The 19,226-nt window shown below is 40.0% G+C and overlaps 1 protein-coding gene across 1 annotated transcript in view; it reads left to right on the plus strand.

Moving 5' to 3' along the window:
* The window catches only part of nectin1b (nectin cell adhesion molecule 1b), a gene marked incomplete at its 3' end in the record, with an annotated part of 185,891 nt that overhangs the window by 142,746 nt on the left and 23,919 nt on the right, over window positions 1–19,226 (plus strand). Inside the window, 3 exon segments of the mRNA XM_080504369.1 lie at window positions 2,877–3,024; window positions 4,665–4,731; window positions 14,095–14,190. Coding sequence (XP_080360495.1) covers window positions 2,877–3,024; window positions 4,665–4,731; window positions 14,095–14,190 — 311 coding nt within the window.

A 19,226-nucleotide genomic window follows, 5' to 3' on the forward strand; every position in this document is an offset into this window, starting at 1 on the left:
CACTTGCAAGAATTTTGTTATTCAATGTTATTCAGCTTCTTTGGCATTGAGACACTTGAACTCCATATTCAGTGCTCCTCTATTCCTCAAAAACTCATTTCCTTGACTAGATTCATCGAGAATTTAGAGTCAAAGAACTCATTTTCAAAGTGGTTTCCTCTTTATAATTGGAAGGAAAAAGACTGTTTATGGCATCAACAGATGCTGAAGGTAATGTTGGTAACTGAACCTTTACATTTAATAGAGCTGATCTTTGCAGTTAAAGCAGTCCTTGAAAAAGCATTCCTTATGGTAATTGAATAAACAGGCCAGATCAAATAGCTGCACAGTTATATTATTTAACTTGGATTAATTGAATTCTCAGGTGTGTTGTTGCCTGTGCGCGGTGTTGAAGTGCTCGGCTTCTGTCGAGGGTTACTCTACATGTTGTGATAAAAATACCACAGGTCAGCGTTTGGAGTAACGGTGCATGCTCACTAATGGCTTTGTTTCACAGTCCAAAACATTCTCCACCACCCACACCATCCACAGTGAGATTTAGAAAATTAATTTTGCCTGAAACAAACAGACGGTGGAGATATGTGGAGATTGGTGAAGGGTGGGAATGCTTTAATGTATAACTCATGGACAGAAAATGAAAGCGTTAATTTTTGATGATCTTTTTTTTTTTTTTTTTTCCCCAGCCATATGAGAAGTGGGCAAAGCTCTCCGGCTGCGCACCAGATGCCTCGCCCCAACTTTATATGTTAAGAGGTGACAGTGTAAATCCTGTGTGCTGTGGGCCTAAGGCTCCACAACAGGGAAATTGCATTCTGATCCAGTCCACTCCTCTGTGTATTAGTGTTACACAACAGACTATTGTGTCTGGCATTTGCATTAGGGGCATGAAATTCAGCCCACTGGCTTTCACTCTGCAGTGCAATGAGACAACAGTAGGAGTTTGAGCTTATCTGTTCCCATGCTGCAGCAAGATCACATTTACACTTGCTCTTCAACGCAACTCCACCGTCTTGTTATTGAAATGCATCACAAGAAAAGAAGTGCTTGTGTGTGTGTGTGTGTGTGTGTGTGTGTGTGTGTGTGTGTGTGTGTGGGGCTACGAGATGAGCTATGTATTCTTTTGGTCTGTAGATTTGGAATGATGCGACTTTTTAGGACCAGAAGAAAGAGCATCGGATCAGGCACAGCAACTGTGGCTTGACAATCTGATGGACACAATATATAACAGACACTGTTTGTTTGAGGCGCCGAGTGTTGATCAGAAGGCGGGGTAGCGTGCCTGCCATTGTGTGGCTGTGTGTAAAGCGGTCTTGTGTGTTGCCATCGTTATGGGCAGTGAATCAAGCCAGTACGGTGGTTGTAAAGAGGCCCTCTGGGAGCAAGGCCTTGTCCTGTCACTACCGCGGGGAATGGACTGATAATGATGGAGACATCATGAGGGCAGGAGATAGGCTTTCCTTTTCAAAGTGGGAAGATAGTGAGAATTCGCAGTGTCCCATCACAACAGGCTTGCAAACCATTTGATTGGTCCCCTGCCTGTCTTGAAAAGGACAGCTTTAACTGCTTGTGGTAAAGGAAACAGATGCCGTTTGCCTTCAGAAATAAGGTTCCATTATGCCTCTGAAAGGAGAGGACTGTCCTATTTCACTAATACCTGACATCAGCGGACGCACAGTGGAGGATGTTCACAGGAGACCAGCTATATTTAAGGGTTTTTTGTTTTGTTTTTTTTAATCAGCATTTGCAAAGAATGAATTACATTTCATTGTTTATCAGACGTCAAAGCAAAGCTTCCAAGCTTGCTTTTTGTTTTTTATTACAATATATATTTAGTATAGGCAAGTATAAGTAAAGGTAGATATTTTCCAATTTTTCTTCTATTTCTCCCTTTGGCACTGGTTATAGATTGCTTTTGACAGCCTCTTCAAAACCTCTTTCAGAGTCTGCCTCTCAAAGATGCTTCGAAAAATGAGGTTTAGGAGATGATGGTTGTCCAGTGCAGCTTTTCACAAAACAGGTTGCATCAATATCCCGAGTGCTGATTTTCCACTGCAATCACTTTCTTTTTTTGAAAGTTAATAGCCTGTGCTTTATCAACAGTGCAGGGACAGAGGTGTTGAATCCAGCGCAGAGCAGAACATCAACATTCTGCAGTTTACTGGGTTAGTCCTCTACGAGTCCCTCATAAGCCACTTTGCCTTGTGGTTGAACTTTTCCATATTTTGCTCTAAATAGAATTTGGTGAATTGTTTCGGTTTGGAATCCACTCGTATATTTTCCCAGCAGGACTGGGGACATATTTTTGCATTTGTTACCCCTTTGCTGGCTAAGACTTTAAAGTGCAATAACTTTGCTGCGTAGCTGAAGAGTGCATTCGAGTTCGCTGTCAAATCCAAGCCAATTTGGGCTTCTTTTTTTTAACAATTGATGGAGCCCATATTGGAAAATGCAGCAGCAGCTGCTGTGGGACCACAACAGTGTGGCATTCATGCCGTGCCAGGACAGGCAAGACAATGGTCTCATCCTGAAATAGGTCCCCGAAAATGCTGTTTGGATTTGTTTTATGACATAAAGCCTCAAGTCTGGCAAAGGTTGTGTCAAATGGTTTGTAAAGATTTTCTTTTCATAATAATAGCCTGTACTTTTAACCAGTAGCTGGTTCAGATTGTATTTTTTCTTCTCTTATTTGTGCTGCAAAAAGTTTTCCTGCCAAGAATGTAAAAAGCCCCAAATTGCTTCAATATTGTTCGTTGTGTGACATTACTGAACTTTCTTTGTCCTCGCCGCTGTTTTTCTTACCCGCAAGTTCAACCCAGCAGCATCAATTACTCAAAGAGCTCCCACCCTGACACTGTTATTTCTCCTCTTGTCTGCAGAGAAGCCATTGCCGCAGGGTCCCCCAGGTGGTGTTATCGGGATCCTTGGAGGTGTCGTTGCCATTGGACTCATCATTGGTGTGGCTGTTACTGTTTTCATGGTCCATCGGCGGCAGCAGAAGACCCGCACTGAGACAGATAATGACCTGTGAGTACCAAGGCTCTGCCAGACAATATTGCAGGGGGCTGGACAGGTGGTAAGATTAGGTGTGCACTGTTGTCACTCCATGAGAGAAAAACACTTTGAAAAGGACAAAAGACCTCTTAGACGATTGTTTTTATGTTCACAGACAGAGGAACATGCTACAAACATGTGGCTGCCACATTCTGATATACTTCCTACCCTGAAAAATGTTATTTAACACATTAAAACAAAGTTTATCTTCATTTACGCCTGCAGATAGAATCGATAATCATCATTAAAGCAGTAGCTATTAAGAGGTTGCATGATTGTAATGTGGGCTGCACTCAGGCCATTTCCCATTAAAACACTATTGTTTTAATCAGGACTGATTGCAGGAGCTTGTGCAGCAGTCTCCACCTCGGGAAAGGTTCACATCGGTGGAATGGCTGCGAGATCATCATCAGGAAGGGAAATAGAGGGAGTCAGGCTGCATCCAAATTTTATTTGGAGAAATAATGGCGGAGTTATGCAAATTTCATTTACAACAATTAGGAGGATGAAGTATTAAACAGGAGGCATGCAAATTTCAGATGACGTTTAGCAAATATTATTAGAAATGTTTCAAATCACGATGCTGAGGTGGAAATAAAACGATGTTTACTGGTCATTTCAAACTGCCCAGTGAATTAAAATTAATTCTATGATTCAAGGAGGACTCATTCTGTGGTTGTAATTCCAAGTCAAATTGCTATAAAAGACAGATTTAGCGATCTTGTTATTCTCACTTTATTTACTTCTGCAAGCCCTTCTCTGACCAGAAAGTTAATATTCTGTTTGCAAACCAGAGGCCATGACTATTTAGAGTATTGCCAGCTGCTACCAATACACACAGGGGATAACAGAAGTTGCACTGGGTGCAGCTTATAGAGAGGAAAACAAAGAAACAGAGCTATGCAAATCTGAAATATCTTTTTTTGAGTTACTCTGAGGTGCGTAGAGTCCCTGCCATCTGTTTTGAAACAATTCAAAAATCTGGTTCAGAAAAAGAAAGAAACAAGCATTCTGGTCGTGTCCTGGTAATTGCCTTTGTCAGGAACACCTGGCCGCGGCAGATATCTCCTCAGTGGTTGCCTGGGTTTCCATGAAGCTCTCAGCCTTTCTGGCTTTACAAGATGCAAACCACATTCCCATGAGATGGATGTTGCCGTGTGCGAGTCCTGATTATCCTCCTCTTTGGGAATATCACAGAAGCAACTCATGTTGCAAGAGTTTAAATCTGGCACAATGAGCATCTAATCAAATTAGATGATGAGTTTACAATGACTATTTTAGAGGCTTCCATTCTTGAATTGTTATTCAAAAGCAGTGTTGCAGACATCAAACCGTGACAGGACATTCTGCCAGGCTTTTGGTTCATGCACGCCATGTATCCCAGGGCCGTAATGTTCGGCTCTGAGCCCACGGAGACCCAGAAACCACAGAGACCCCCCCCCAAACCAAACTGCTTCTCTACATCTCTGCAATCCTTTTCAAGACAAATGAAGCACACAGACTCTTACTGCTTCCATTGCTTTCTGTCTCTTTCTCCCTCCCTGCTAATCTATCTTTCTTCCTCACTCTGATGCCAAAGTAACTGCTCTCTGTTTCCCACTCCACTCCCTCAGCATTGCTGTTGCTGCTGTTGCTGATAGTTGTGTGACACAGGGTCCAGAGAAGCCAGAGTCCCCCACAAGGAAAGTAGAGGCACCTGACCCCAGTCTATCCCCCGCTGATCCCTGCCCTCCCGGATCCTCTATTCTGTTGCCTGCATGTAATGGTGGCCTGCAAGTGACATACTTGAGCACACCATTGTGAGCTACAGAAAGCAGCCAACACTCACTGATCACTTACTCCACATGCAGTCACACCGGACCTGAACCCGTAGGAATCTAAGCCATTTCTGCCTATTTTCATGTTCGACTTAATACATATCGATATGATGCATGACCGAAAGAAATCAAAATGAAGCCAGATGAAAGCAGTGCCAAGTCTTAATTAAACCCAATCATAATTCCTTAGATAAAATATCCCGCTCCACTTAGTTTATCACATCCACCGGAGCTTGTACAGAATACAATAACAAGACGAGATGAGATATAACATACATATCAAATTGTTGATCAAAGGCAAATCCATAAGCCTTTAGAGGCTTCGTTTTATCGAGCTTCAGTGGTAATATCGTGAACAGATCGCACTGTCCAAGCTCTCCTCCCTCTCTTGCTCTTTCCCCCCTCATCCCGTGTGCATGATTCTCCTCAAATATGCATGACAAGAGTTGTCGTCATGTCAGTGCTGTAACTGTTGTTATTGCTTCTTACTATTTTGGCATGTGACGCTTATCATTGTCGTGAAATGTAATCATATCAGATCTTTAATTATCCAGATTTGTTTGTTTTTTAAAGTGTGCTTTTTTTTGTGGCTTGTTTTTAACATGTTCAGTGTCTTATCCAGACTTTGTTCACTTTTTATTTTTTGAAATGTCAAAAACATGTTAATATGTTGCAAGAGAATGTGTTTGGGGGTTTCTTTTAATGTAGAGAACTACTCTGCAAGAGATTCATAGTTTTATATGAGGATCTGATGTTTGGGTAAAGGGGAAAGCATTTAGCCAGACTGTTTAATTCTGCATGTTGATGAGCTGTTAATCAAGCCTGGGCATTTGATAACATGCCTGACTGCACCGCCAGTCACGCCTGTGGTTGCCCTCACAAAGCAGCACATGATGTGACTCAAAATTGGTCAATCCTAATAAATCACTGGTCCTTTAGAGGCTGCACTGGCACAATAGTCAACTGATTATCAAAATAGATGGGCATTGTCAAAGGCGATGTTCTCGGAATAATGTGTTCATCGCTCTGTCTTTCACCCAATCATGATGTATAACCTCCAAAATGCTGAAAAGCACCGCCAATTGTAGCACTGTAACGAAAAAGAAAGGGAAAAAAAGAATGTGGCAAAAAAAAAAAAAATGAAAGAAAGAATAAAAATGGATTAACTTGCTTGTGTTCCTGACATACAGCTGCTGTTGACACAGTTGTAAATACTCGCTGGTATAAATCACTTTGATGCCAACTTTCTGGCCATATTCACAGCAATATCTGAGAAGAATCACATGCAGAATGGTAAATGGATGTTGAGTTATGAGCTGGAAGTCCATGAGACCACACAGCATCATTTATTTCCTTCCCCTCAAGCGTAGGCACAAATCTGTCTTACCTTTAGGAGCTGGAAATGATTTTTCAGGACTGAAATGTGGCATCATTTTTATGTTGGAGGATATTTTGAAATTCCGGAGGACAATGCCAATGAAGAAATGTAAGAAAAAAAAAAAGGATTTCTCTTTGAGCAGTGCAATCTGAAACATGACACTGGGAGAAGCGATTTGTCGAGACGTGAATTATTCTTGTGCACCATTTGACTTATGAACTGGTCACCACCGCTGTGTAGAGACACTTTGAAGATAAATGTGATAAATGTGACAAATTATTGTTGGACATCTTCTTTTACTTTTATTTTTGCTTCAAGCTGTAACCAAAGTATGATTTGTTTTCTTGTCTTTCACAGTCAGGCCAACATGGACCTATATTGTACTGGAAACTGGGGATAGTTGTAGCATTTTCTTCACAATGTTCATATCTTACACCATTTTTATGGCGAAGCCTTTAAAATTCGATGAAAACTAGTAGTAGTAACTAATAAATTTTTCGAGACATTGCCACATCAACACGTTTTGTGTTTCTGAAATTAAACACACACACAAAAAAACCTAAACATTTTCACTTAAACCGTGGTCATGTAAACAGGCCCGGAGTTGAACAAATGATAATGTGGCCTGTTCAAATATAAATGTTTTTGATCACGTCAAATGATTAACAGGACTGACACACCTGATTATAAACTCACACTCTCACTTATTAATGCTGACGCAAAGATGACATCAGATCATGTTCTCGTGTGAGGCTTTCATTGTGAATTCATTGCCCACGACTGCCTTTCATATTTTATCAATGTAATTTATTACTTTTATTTAAGCTGTTTTGCTTTAAAATGGTATTTAAGTTGCACCCATTTCTAATTGTTCGCTATAATATCACTTAAATAATTATAATGAAGAAAGCAGATTGGAAAAATACTATGTTTCTTAAATAAATATTTCCTTATTGGTTTTTCCTATTAAATGATAATCGAGCATTCTTCACTCAGATGATGGATCTGGTTTGAAATACATAAAATGTGTGTATGCATGCCTGTTTGTGTATGTGTACTTGTGAAGCCGTCTTAAAGTTGGCAGCCCTGTTGTTAGGAAATATCTGCGCCTCCTGACATGAATATCTGTTGTCATGATTGGAGGTTCATAACAAGTAGCCGTCCATATTCCTCGGTAGTGATATATAAAAGTTTGATGATTTCTATCAGCAAGAACGATCTCTGCACAGACACAAAGCTTTCATTGCTCTCACAAAACAAGAGAAGTGAAAAAAACAAAATTTCAAACCTCAAATTGGAAGTGTTCCTGACTGACAGCGTCTGCCTCAGGATGATTCTGTCCGACATGTGGAATGTGGCCCGCTCTGCGCATGCTCACAATCACTAAATTGTACTTTATTCCTCACTGGAGAAAGTCTTACAATTGACCAATGCTGCAACTTTCCTCGGTCTCCTCTACTAGGTGGGATTTTATACCATTTTTCAATGTTGTTGACGTGTAAAAAAAAAGAAAATGGTGCTTAGTTTCTCTGTGCAGAATGTTACACATGCAGTGCAACTGTTCATGACAATCATATCTATCTACATGTTTCTTTCTTTCTTTGGGTCATTTTGTATAGCGGTGTCTGTATATTAGTAACAATGCCTTGGGTGTTGAAAATGGTTTGGAAACTGACCGTTTGTGTGTAACTGTACAGTTAAATGTTCAAAGAGGAAAACACTTCCCTCCAGCTCCAGAAATAGTTTTTGATAAACTTGTCAAAGAACCACAAAAAAGTCATTTTGTTTCATTCTTTTTTTATTTCTTTCTTTTCTTGCGAGAAAAGCTGAGGCTGTGGAGTAATTGTTGTCCGCCTATTGAAGAGATCGTAGCCAGACAAAGCATGAAAGTAATTGCCTCCTAAAGATCAAATCACATTTATCCCGTCTTGCAATTAAAAGTATCATTAGCATTTAAATTGCCAAATAAGATTGTGATCAACAGAAATCAATGAGAGCAGCAAGGATCAGCTCAGACACTTCACCGTGTTTTCCATGAGGTGGGCCCTGGTCATACGGTGGCTCTTTAATTCAAAACGCTTCTAGGAATGCGACATTTCACTTTCTTTCACACAGAGCGGACCGTAGCAGTGTTTTCCGACTGTCACGCTGAAGGAAAATCTCAATACTGATAATCTGAGCTCCAAAACTGCCTCAGAGGTGAAAAAAAAAACCCTAATAGGAAAGTCACACTTTTCTTTTCTTTTGTGAGTGCAATGTAAAAGTCATTTTCTTTGCTGTAAATCTTCCCCCACAGATTACTCTTCTCAGTTTAAGGATTAGTTATGTTTTCTCCTCGCTATCCCCCTTAAATCTCTCCCTTAAGCTGCCCTGAGCCTTTTGTAGCCAATAGAGCGAGGCGGAGCGAGGTCTTCAAGGTGGATGTCTGAGTAGGAAACAGTAGTGCAGACCTGAATGTAGCTTATGGTTGCCTGCCCAGTGTGTTCCGCCCCCCCCCCCCCCCCCCCCCACAGGCTTGCGGTGCCTGTCAGCTTTCATTAGTGTCTGTGTCTCACAAAAACCAATGCCCACATGCTGCCTGCATCACATCCAGCGCTGAGGAAGTCTGCGTGATCACACAGCTGAGATCCACACGAGGCGGTCGCAGGCTGCGGAGAGCCTCATCGCATCTGACTAATGACTGATCGGGCAAACAATAAGAGCGTACTGCAGCATTATTTATACCACGATATGTTGGGGACGAAGTGGCAAAAACAATCCTGTAGTTTGGAATAAATAAGTGGGAGATGGATTTCACTTGTATATAGCTTTTCTAAGGCTGGAGCAGTGCGCAAAGACTTTACAGTCACAATCACACATTAATGTAGGTGGCTGTCATGTAAGTAAGGTGCTCTATCCATTTTTGGGGAGCAGTGTCTTGCGAGAGGAGACATTTTCATAGATAGAGAATCGAACCTGCAGCCTTCCAATTGAGAAATGACCACTCCACCAATCGATCCGGAGTCGATTCACTGGAATCTTTGGATTCCCAAGCACATCAAGCGCATTTTATGTATGCATAATTCTCCTCATGCTTGTTTACATTGCATGTTTTAATCACAGATTGTAGTTTGAACCACTGAAAAGCTTGGAAACAAAGGTTTAAAATAAATCTGTATTCAATATCTGAGACGAAATATATTCACTGAGAAAGCAAGCTTTGTGTTTTGGGAAAAAAAAATGACTACTCGACTTTATTGTGGGGAAAAGAGCAGTTACCTGGGAAGCAAAAGTCACACAAATAACTACAGAGCTGCTACTGTGGTGTTTCTCGCTGAAGAAGTATTCAATGTAAACAAAAAAGAAGAAAAAAGAAAAACTACATCTATTTAATTGTCGGAGTGGGTTCAGCAGAGTCACAGTTTGCATGTCGCTCATTGAGTTTACATTTTTGTACTGACACGCTAATTTTGAATAGGTGCTGCATGTTAATAGAAGTATACTAATAAGGGTGATTTTGATTTGTATACTGTGACTTTACCCCAACTGTCACTCGACACAGACAACCTGTGAAATATCTGGGAAAAACAATCAGCTTTGGGTAAAAAGGAAAAAAAAATAGGACAATTACCGTTATAATGATTACAACATGAAGCTTTTGTGAGTCGCTCACAAATGGGGAATAGACTTCACTAATTTCAGGTTCACAATTCAGATTCACAATTATGTCAGATATAATTTTCAGCTCCTTAATTGTTGTGGTCTAATAAGGCTGTGACATGACTGAAAAGAGCTCCAATAAAGCAAAGGAACAGACAATGAATACCACAAGTGAATTGCAGTGTAATTGCTCAGCCACCTCGCTAATCACCATTTTTAACTGGCCTAGCATACCTGTCAAAGCTGTTTCCACAAACAGATTCCCTATGGAATGGAATAATAATAACAATATATTAGTGCTGGAACTGGGCTTTAATCTCCCATCAATATGGTGATTTTGTGTTTTGATTATGGCGAATGCTAAACATGTCAGACTTATGTTAGAATGCGGTAGAGTTGTCCATTAGGGAGGCGAGTCTGGACATTGCTTGATTATAGCCAAAGCATCTCATTAATCAGCTGTTACAGTTTGAATGTCCTGCTTCCTATGAAATGGTACAACGATACAACGCAATTGTCATGTGGCAATTGATCATCTGATTATGTCGCCTGATTCAAATAAGATTTGACCATTAAACCAATTACTTTATTTGACATCTGTATGTTTTCTTGTTTTGACCAAAGCTACACCAGTTGGATTGAAGCAAATTACGAAGGGTTCCCAATGGATCCCAATAGTTTCCATTGGTTCACAATCCTCTTAGAGGAGCACCATCAATCAACGTGAACTCAAGACTTTGATCTTATCAAAGCCAGATTAGATGCCCACAGACATTAGATGAGATAGAAATTAGATGTCCACTGGTCAACAAAAACCACAATAAGACACTTTCTCGAATCCAGAACAGCTTTGGGATTATGTTCTTTGTTTTCCTCTGGAAGCTTTCGACATTGGGTGGTAGAGAGTTCATCCACCAGTGTTTGGCTCCCCTGTAATGTTTTGGTCAGCCAAAGTTAGGCGAGGAGGTCTGCAGCCTTTCTTATGCAAAAGAAATGGGAAAGGACTGAAAAAATAGGTTGGGAACCCATGGTTTGGAAATTGAGTGTCAGGCCCCGTTTTCACATCAATGTTTCAGGTGAAAATGCATCAGGGTTTTTGTTTGTTTATTTATTTATTTATTTTTACTTAAATATACAGAAATAACATACAGCTTCAGGAGATGCTTTTAATTACACTTGTCTATTTTCAAAACTATGAAACTATGAAATCATACAGTATAACACCATTTTATCTAACATCAACACGTTCCTATCCTTACATAAATACACCCTCCCTTCCTCTCATACGTACTTTAAATAAACCAACGTTCCTATACAGTACAACCACACATATGGCATCAGTCCCATCTTTTTTTCAATCCTGCACGTGTACAGTAGCAGCATCTCTAAAAACTTGCAGTTGGCATTTTCATAAAGTTCCACCTTTTCAGTGCCTCTGAAGACTGTTGTCATGTAAACAGACACCCAAAATGCACAAAAAGTTTTGTGTTTTCACTTCCAAAATTCTTGTACATGGGGCCTTAAAATGTGGTGGATCTTTGCCTAACTCATGCTGCAATTAGCTAGAAAGATCCTAGAAGATTAGCCAACAATGGACTGATTATTGTTCAACAGGTCTATGAACACTGATGGTCAATAATGACACTATGTTCATGTGTTTTACTCTTTAATAATGTGCTGTTACCAGATCAGACTTGTTTAAAATGTTTCGCCATCTGACCAATCCATGTAATGTTTTTGAGGTTTTATCACGACAAGAGTCTGATTCAAGCTTTAAATCAGAATCATCTCTGAGTGCAACAATTTTTTGATGTCCTTTTTTTGGTCAGTAGTGTGGATACTTCTTCGGTTCAGTATTCACAAGGGAAAACATGGAAAGTGCATGGAGTTTTTTTGGGAAATGCTTGAAGAGCCTTTTCAAAACATGAGAAACACTTTGCTTTAGCCTTTTTAAGTTTTATTGGCAGAACGGTTCCCAACTTCATATCTTTTATTCCCTAAACTAATAATGACTATATATTTAGGATGAGTCCTAAAAAGTATTGGTCTGCAGAGAGGACCTGAGACACCGTTTGAGTGACTGGACACACAAAAGCTGTCCTGGTTTGTCCTGATATTTGCTTGCCTGAGCACATAGCCATACATTATATTTGCGCACCCTTTACAAAGAGCACTTGATCAAACAGCGATGCTACATTTTGCTCTATTTTCCAGCTCCTGTGTCAAACAGTAGCAATGGCCTGTGCACTGGAAATCTCCCGAGGCTGCTGCTTGTGCGCAACATGATTGCAATTGTAGCTGAATTCATTCAGGAAAGGGAGGTGCAAGGTGAGAAAGCACCTGCCATAGGGTGGTAGTCACAAGATGAGGGAATTTCCTCATGTTTGGTCAGATTTAATAAACTCGCTCTGCATATGATGCCCAAACACGCTACTTATTTGAACAGGCTCCTTTGCAATGAAACGCAATCATCATGGGGTCCTATGGGATCAAATGTAAGTTGAAAAGGCAGCTTCTGAATGCAAATGCTGCCTCATGCATAAACATGGTGTGATTTCATTCTGTTCGCAGAGAAATATCAAATCAAGATGATGCACAACACTTGTTTTTTTTTTCTCTCCACACAGTTGATATTGCAGTGGTTGTTTTATTTCTTTAAAAGCCTAGCAATCAAGTTTCCTCATGAGAGGTCTGAAGAAAAGTCAGGATTTAGTATTTAGTTGCTTGCACGGAGCAGACAGAGGAGGAAAATTCCATTTTGTAAGATATTTGTCATGAAAGCAAATTATCTTGTCAACTGCCAAAGTGTTTCTTTTGTATTGTTGTTGTTGTTTTTTTTGTTGTTTTTTAAGTTGGCACCTGTATCAGAATTCAGTCAATCACAGGCAAGGGATTACAATACTTTATAATGAGCGAGCGAATGTACCTGCCGTAGCCACATATCCACAAGACTCATAATTATCTGTCTGAGTGAAAATGGATGTTTCTCCTCTGAAGGCTCCAGCAATGGTAGAGGTTATTGTGGAAGAGATGGTGCGCTGCCTCTCCATGCATTCGCTGTGCCTCTGTGCTGCAGGCAAGCGAAGGAGGGTGCCACATGAATCTGGCAGTGGCACGGCAGCTCTGTCTGGAGACAAGGTGATACGGACTGGAAATAATGAGTGTGAAAGAAAGAGTTAAGAGGTGCACTCATGCACAAATTTTCTGCACATTAAAACGCCAGCATGGCCTTGCGGAAAGGTCATGTTATTCAATAAGGACGTGAACCAGTGCGAATGGGAGGTGGGGAGGAGCTGGAGATAATGCATGTAGGTACACAGCTCAGTGTCTGTGCTCCACTTCATTATCTTTGATCACTCCTGATATCGTGTCAGAATATGACAGATGACATCTGACTGCTAGCGTGTTTGAGGGATGGAGGTTTTCTTTGTAACGACTCGGCTTCCTTGTCTGAAATAATTATCCAGATTCACTTCAAACTGTTTAACCACCATGCTCTCCGCTGCTGCTGTCTTTCCTGTTCACAGTTATATTTTCTTTTTTTTTGTAATCATCATATCAATGACTGTGTACTGGCGTGTCCTTTGTCGCCAGTGGAAATTCATTGTGCATTTGTAGAAAGTAGTTGCTTGCCATCCTGTTATTGGGGCCATGAGCACAGGTGTTGGGGATATTGAGGCTTTGTTCTTCCCCAGGTACGTCAGCAAAGGGGGTGGGGTGAGAGTCTTGGGATGAGGGGATGTTAGTACCAGGGACGCGGGCAAAGAGGTGAAGAGCAGAAGTCGCCTGCTGAGCTCTCCATGTTACAGCTCAGGATGGTATGTCAAACAAACAGTCGCTGCACAGTAGGCAGGGTGTTTGTCCACGAGGCATCCTGGATGAGGCTCAATCCACCCTGAGGACCTGACTCACACGTGCCCTTCTCCCTGCCCCCTATACCCCCTCCATTCCCATCTCCTCACCTCAGTGTCCAATTACAGCCCACTCTCATTAGCACAGTGTCTCTCCAGCGAGAGCCTTTGAAAGGGCAGGGATGGCTGCCGCTGCAACAAAGCCACCAACACGAGATCTATCAAAGCCCAAGGCAAGAGTGAAAAAGGCAAGTGCAGGCAGGACTTCTCATTATAGAGTGCTGTAGAAGGTGAGGGACGTAAGGAGTGTCAATCCCTTACTGTGCTGAGTATCATGTTATCTTTTCACTCTCTTAACAGGACTGACCTCCCACCCGCTCACAAACCAGCCCCTCCGCCACCAAAAAAGAAGAATAGTGACATGAAGGGACACTTGACATCCGATGACATCCAGGTAAGCCCCACCCCCATTTTTTCTTTTGATTTAAAAAATATAAATCCTCCTCTTCTTCCATTCTCAGTGGTTGGACAAACATCCTAAGAGCTGCAACATATTTTTGGAATTCAATCTACAATATCAATACACTATCTACAAACTGAGAAATAGAGCTTTGCATCCATTTGGTAGTTATTTTAGTGATCATTAAATTACGACCAACTAAATAACTACTGGACTCCGGCAGTATGATCGTCTAAACCAGAGGTGTCAAACATATTGTAGTTCATTGGCCACATACAGTCTCATCCTGAGTCAGCAAGAACTGGCAAAATAGTGCCACACTAACCTTTAACAACAGACAACGAAGCAAATGCTGTAGTGCTGTAAAATACGGTGAAATGTCCAAAAACATTTTCTCCTATAGCTGTTGCGTAATGCATGTTTTATATCTAACATTTGACATCTAAATAGAAAAGAGATTCGCAAGTGCATTGCACATTTGTAAAATATACCATTGAAGTGCACATTAATTTTGAAGAACTGCAGTATATTGAACTTTGAAGTTATTTTGGAGGAAATGGCATTACTCTTTTACAATTACTGACAATAAATATGTTCACATGTGCTTGTCGTAAAAGAGATAAACTACAACAAACTATGCAAAAAGAAGTAATTAAGAGAGTGTTCTATCTTATGTGATTGAGCTTTACCTTCCTCTGATGGAGACGGGGCTCAAAGGAGTTTGAGAGGCATATATGGTAACCAGTGACGGGAAGCTTGTTTCACAATCTCATCTTCACACCGCTGTCTGAACTTCTCACAGCTTCTCTTCGACAATACAGCACAGTACAATTAGTAGAAATGGCAAAAAGAAGGAAGATTCTCAACATATGACTTCAATGGCATCATTCATAATTAACACAACAAACAAGTTTTTTCATAAATTAGAAACGGTGCTCGCAATGATTACAAAGTACTCTTCAAGTCAGATGAACAGCTTCTTTTCACAACAATACTTGATTTTTTGTTTACCTTGTGACTCAGTTTAATTTTTCCAGCAAGCACCTCCATTGTTGTCTGTCTGTCACACACACACACACACACACACACACGCATGCGCCATTAATTTCTGTGGAGGTGTGTATTCTATTGCAGGTAGAAAGTGAGGAGTCAAAACATCAAGGCAACAGCTTGACTTAAGAGTGGAAAGTAAAAGCTCTGAAAAGTACTTCAAGTTTAAAATTCAAAAGAACTTATTTGAAAGCTATTTCAAACATTTTTTGGGGTCTTTAAGCTGACTTCAAACATTTCTTTTAAACAAGACCGCAGATGGAGGATGCGACGCTGCTTTGAATTGTCTCCATTTCCCAAAGTTACCCAGTTCATGTTAAACCATCCGTCTTATTTGTTTGTAACTATTGAGTTGGCACCTTTTGTCTGTGGTCACGTCACTGTCTCTGGTACAGCGTGTGTCATTTTTGTCATGGAGAGAATGTGTTGACTATTTTTGGATGAGACACAAGTTGAGGTGGCACAAATCTTAGCGTAATAAAACTCCATGTTGATACCGAGTACTATGGCTGGCCGATTTGGCGTAAAACATTTTTTTCAGATAAAAAATTTTTTTTTTTAAGAAAAATTCAATTTCCTTTCTCAATGCACTGAAAAAATGACGACAGTCATCAGATATATTGTCAAAAGTGCAGCTTTTTTTCCCGATTGTTCTCGGAGCTAAAATGCATATAAACAATCCCAAAATAAAAACGAAATGAATCAGAATCAGAATCAGATATGTCTATTTCTGATTCTGAACAATCCCAAAATAAAAAGTAAATGAAGCTTCGTCATTCAACAAATTAAAGTAAACTTAGATGTAAGCGAAGCTGCAACAGCAACTATGGAAATCCACAAGGAATTGTAGAATGGAATGTGAAAAATGCCGAAAAACTGTGAGGGGAAAAATAAAAAAATTTTCTGCAAATTCCAGAAACCCATTAAAAATCGATTTTTTTTTTTTGCCCAGCCCGACCGAATACTGATATGAGTACTCATTGAATTCCATAAAGCCTGATTTGTACTCCATCCATAAACAATATGTGAAGGCTGGACCGAACTTGCTGGAGGTGTAGCAGTCATACTTTAATCATGTTTAGCATGTAGCATCACTGATGTGTGAGCCCTGAAACTCTTTAGCATGTGACATCTAGCATGCTTGGAAGTAAAACCTTACCGGATCAACTGAGTGACATCTGGCTAACTCTGCTGGTGATTACGTTGCTGGTTGTACAAACTCGCTCTCACCCCCTCTTCATATTTTAGTCGACCATGATTTACAGTCTGTCTTATCTTCCGTATTGAACCCAATACTGGACACTGGTATCTGTATCAGCGCATCCCGAAATAAAAACGTTGTGTACAGTTCAGCCTGTCGTACTACTTACAGTGTAACTATTGATTTGTATATATTGAATAGGTATTCTCGAGTTATTATTACCAAGTGTGCATTATAAATGATGTGATAATGCCAAATCGAGGTCTTTATCAGCAATGTTGCTTCACTATTTTTCAATTTTGAGATCGGCATTCTGAGTTTTCCTGTGAACACTATGAATGTTCTCTTGTATGATACAGTCCAAAAACATGCATCTGAGGTAATTGATCAATCTTTAATAGCACATGAGGAATATGAATCTGAGTGTGAGTGTCTGTCTCTATGTTTGCCCGTGTTAGATTGGAGACCTTTCCAGGATGTATTCTTGGTTCCAGCACTCTGTGACCCTGAGCTGGATAGAGCAGTATAGAAGATGCATAATACATACTTCAGATAGATCTCACTCCTGGGCTTCTGTGACAATTTTAAAATCTTCACCGTGAATTGCCTCCAGCCAAAGAAAAATATTCCCAATGCCCTTCTCCAGGAATTTGAAACCTCACTTTCCGTGGTCACACTGATTCTGCATAGCTCCTCGTTGATTATTGGCTCCTGGAGTGTGTGACCAACAGTTTTAATCAGCTGGTGGTCACACAAAACTAAATTCTTTTGTCAAGCTTGCATGAGGACACAATCTTTATATTGTATTAGGCTGTTTGAACAGTACCAAAGTGGTGATGTATATATGTAGGAATCTGGGGATTTTCCCAGTTTTACATCAGCTTTTCTTGTGGCTTCCCAAAGTACTTTTCTTCAAAGCCCAAATTACACTTTGGAAGAACAGCAGTAACTTTTACAAGCACGAGAATGCAATAATTTACACTTGAAATGTCATGGGGGGAGTGAATGAGTTTGCAGAGGTTTTCTGTGAAGTCTAGCTTCACTTGAAACTCCACAAATTGAAGAGCTGAAGGGGTAAGAAATGAAATATTAGTGCCTGAATAATTGAAAATTCACCTGTCAAGTTGGTCACCATGTACCGGCACTGCTGAGATTTTAAATCCAGTGTTATGACAGTCTTCACAGACCCAAGGTCAAGCTGCTGGACATCTGTGTAGAGGGAGTAATGTTGAGAAGGGAAAGTAATGTGCAGTCCCTGTTACACAACCACTGCAAAGGAGCCACTTAAAAATGCCATTTAATGCCTCGCTGGTGATTAGGACCAAGATGAGAATGTAATGGACACATTACAAACTTTAATGTGTTTAGGTGAAAGGCTGTTTTGTTTTGTTTTTTCTCTTTTAAAAGCTGCAAAGTCGGCAATCACAAGTCTGGATATAAATTACTGTTATTCCAGTTGATCATAGTTGAAGTACATCACATGTCACTTCACATCGTGTTCAAGTGACCGGACAGCAAAACAAAGTGTTGAGGGTTATTTATAAAGTTAGAACTCGCACATAAAAAAAATTTCTTTCTTTATTATTCCAGTCAGCTGGACAAAGTTGCTGCACAGAAGCTTGCCAATCATCATGATGAGTTGCTACTTTAAATGACACGGGGATAATAAGCATCCGCAGAGCCACTAGGCACTTCTCATTATAACAGCACAATAGCAATGTGAGATGTTCCTTTGTCACTTTTCTAAGACCTTCGTTAGATTCTCAGTGGGCTGTATATTGAGTACACATGTAGATACTGGCTACATATGTACTGGCTAAACTGACAATACAGCCAAATATACTGACGTGTGTCATTTGATCACAAACTCCTGGTGATGTTGATGTGAATAGGACATGAGTGGTGTGTTCAAGGAGCTGGGAATTAAAATAAAGGTTTACCTCATGAATCTAAACACAAATTGTATTAAGGAATATATTAAATGCATTTTATACAGCCATGCAGTTTATTTCTACACATTTATAATGATCATTTTAGTGAGGATGGAGTTGGCTATAAGTGTATGTATTTATATATATATATATATATCTTCAGTAACTCAGAGGTACTCAAAATTGTCATGATCACATTGTCATGTGAAAATTCTGTGTAAACCAAGAGACAGATGAAATGATGCATGTGAAGTCAAAAAGTTGCTTCCTGTAAATATAATGTTAATTTCTCTCGGCGCAATATGGACAAAATCAACAATTAATGCTAAGCTATGTTTGCATATTATCATTGTTTTAGAATCTACTCGGAAACCAAATGAATAGTGGAAATTATGACTGTCAATATGTTGCCATCAGTAAGATTTAACCATTTGCAAGAAGCTTTCCACGTGAATGTCAAGCTGATAAACTACACAGGTCAGACAAATGAAGTCTGGTTATTTTCAGCTTAATTGCAATAAGAATTTTGCAGGGGGATTTCGGGATACTGACGATACTCGCTTTAATAAAGAGTCAAACAGACAGCAGCGGTCATGGAAGTGAACAAAGTTTTCATTGAAAGTCTGCCATCAGGTCATGGTTTGAACACCAACACACGTTTTGATGTAACTCCAGTCAACTTCACATCTTATTCAACAGCTATTTTAAAGAAGAAGAAAATGGGTCTCTTGGCAGTTATTAGTTATTTTTTTGGTTCACTTATTTGAACAGAACAGAAGAGATGATGAATGGTTCGACATTTATTATACTAGTAATCTCTCATATTTTCTTTCTGTCGATAAGTTCAT

The sequence above is a fragment of the Blennius ocellaris genome (genome assembly GCF_963422515.1).
Source record: "Blennius ocellaris genome assembly, chromosome: 2".
NCBI classification, from domain to species: domain Eukaryota; kingdom Metazoa; phylum Chordata; class Actinopteri; order Blenniiformes; family Blenniidae; genus Blennius; species Blennius ocellaris.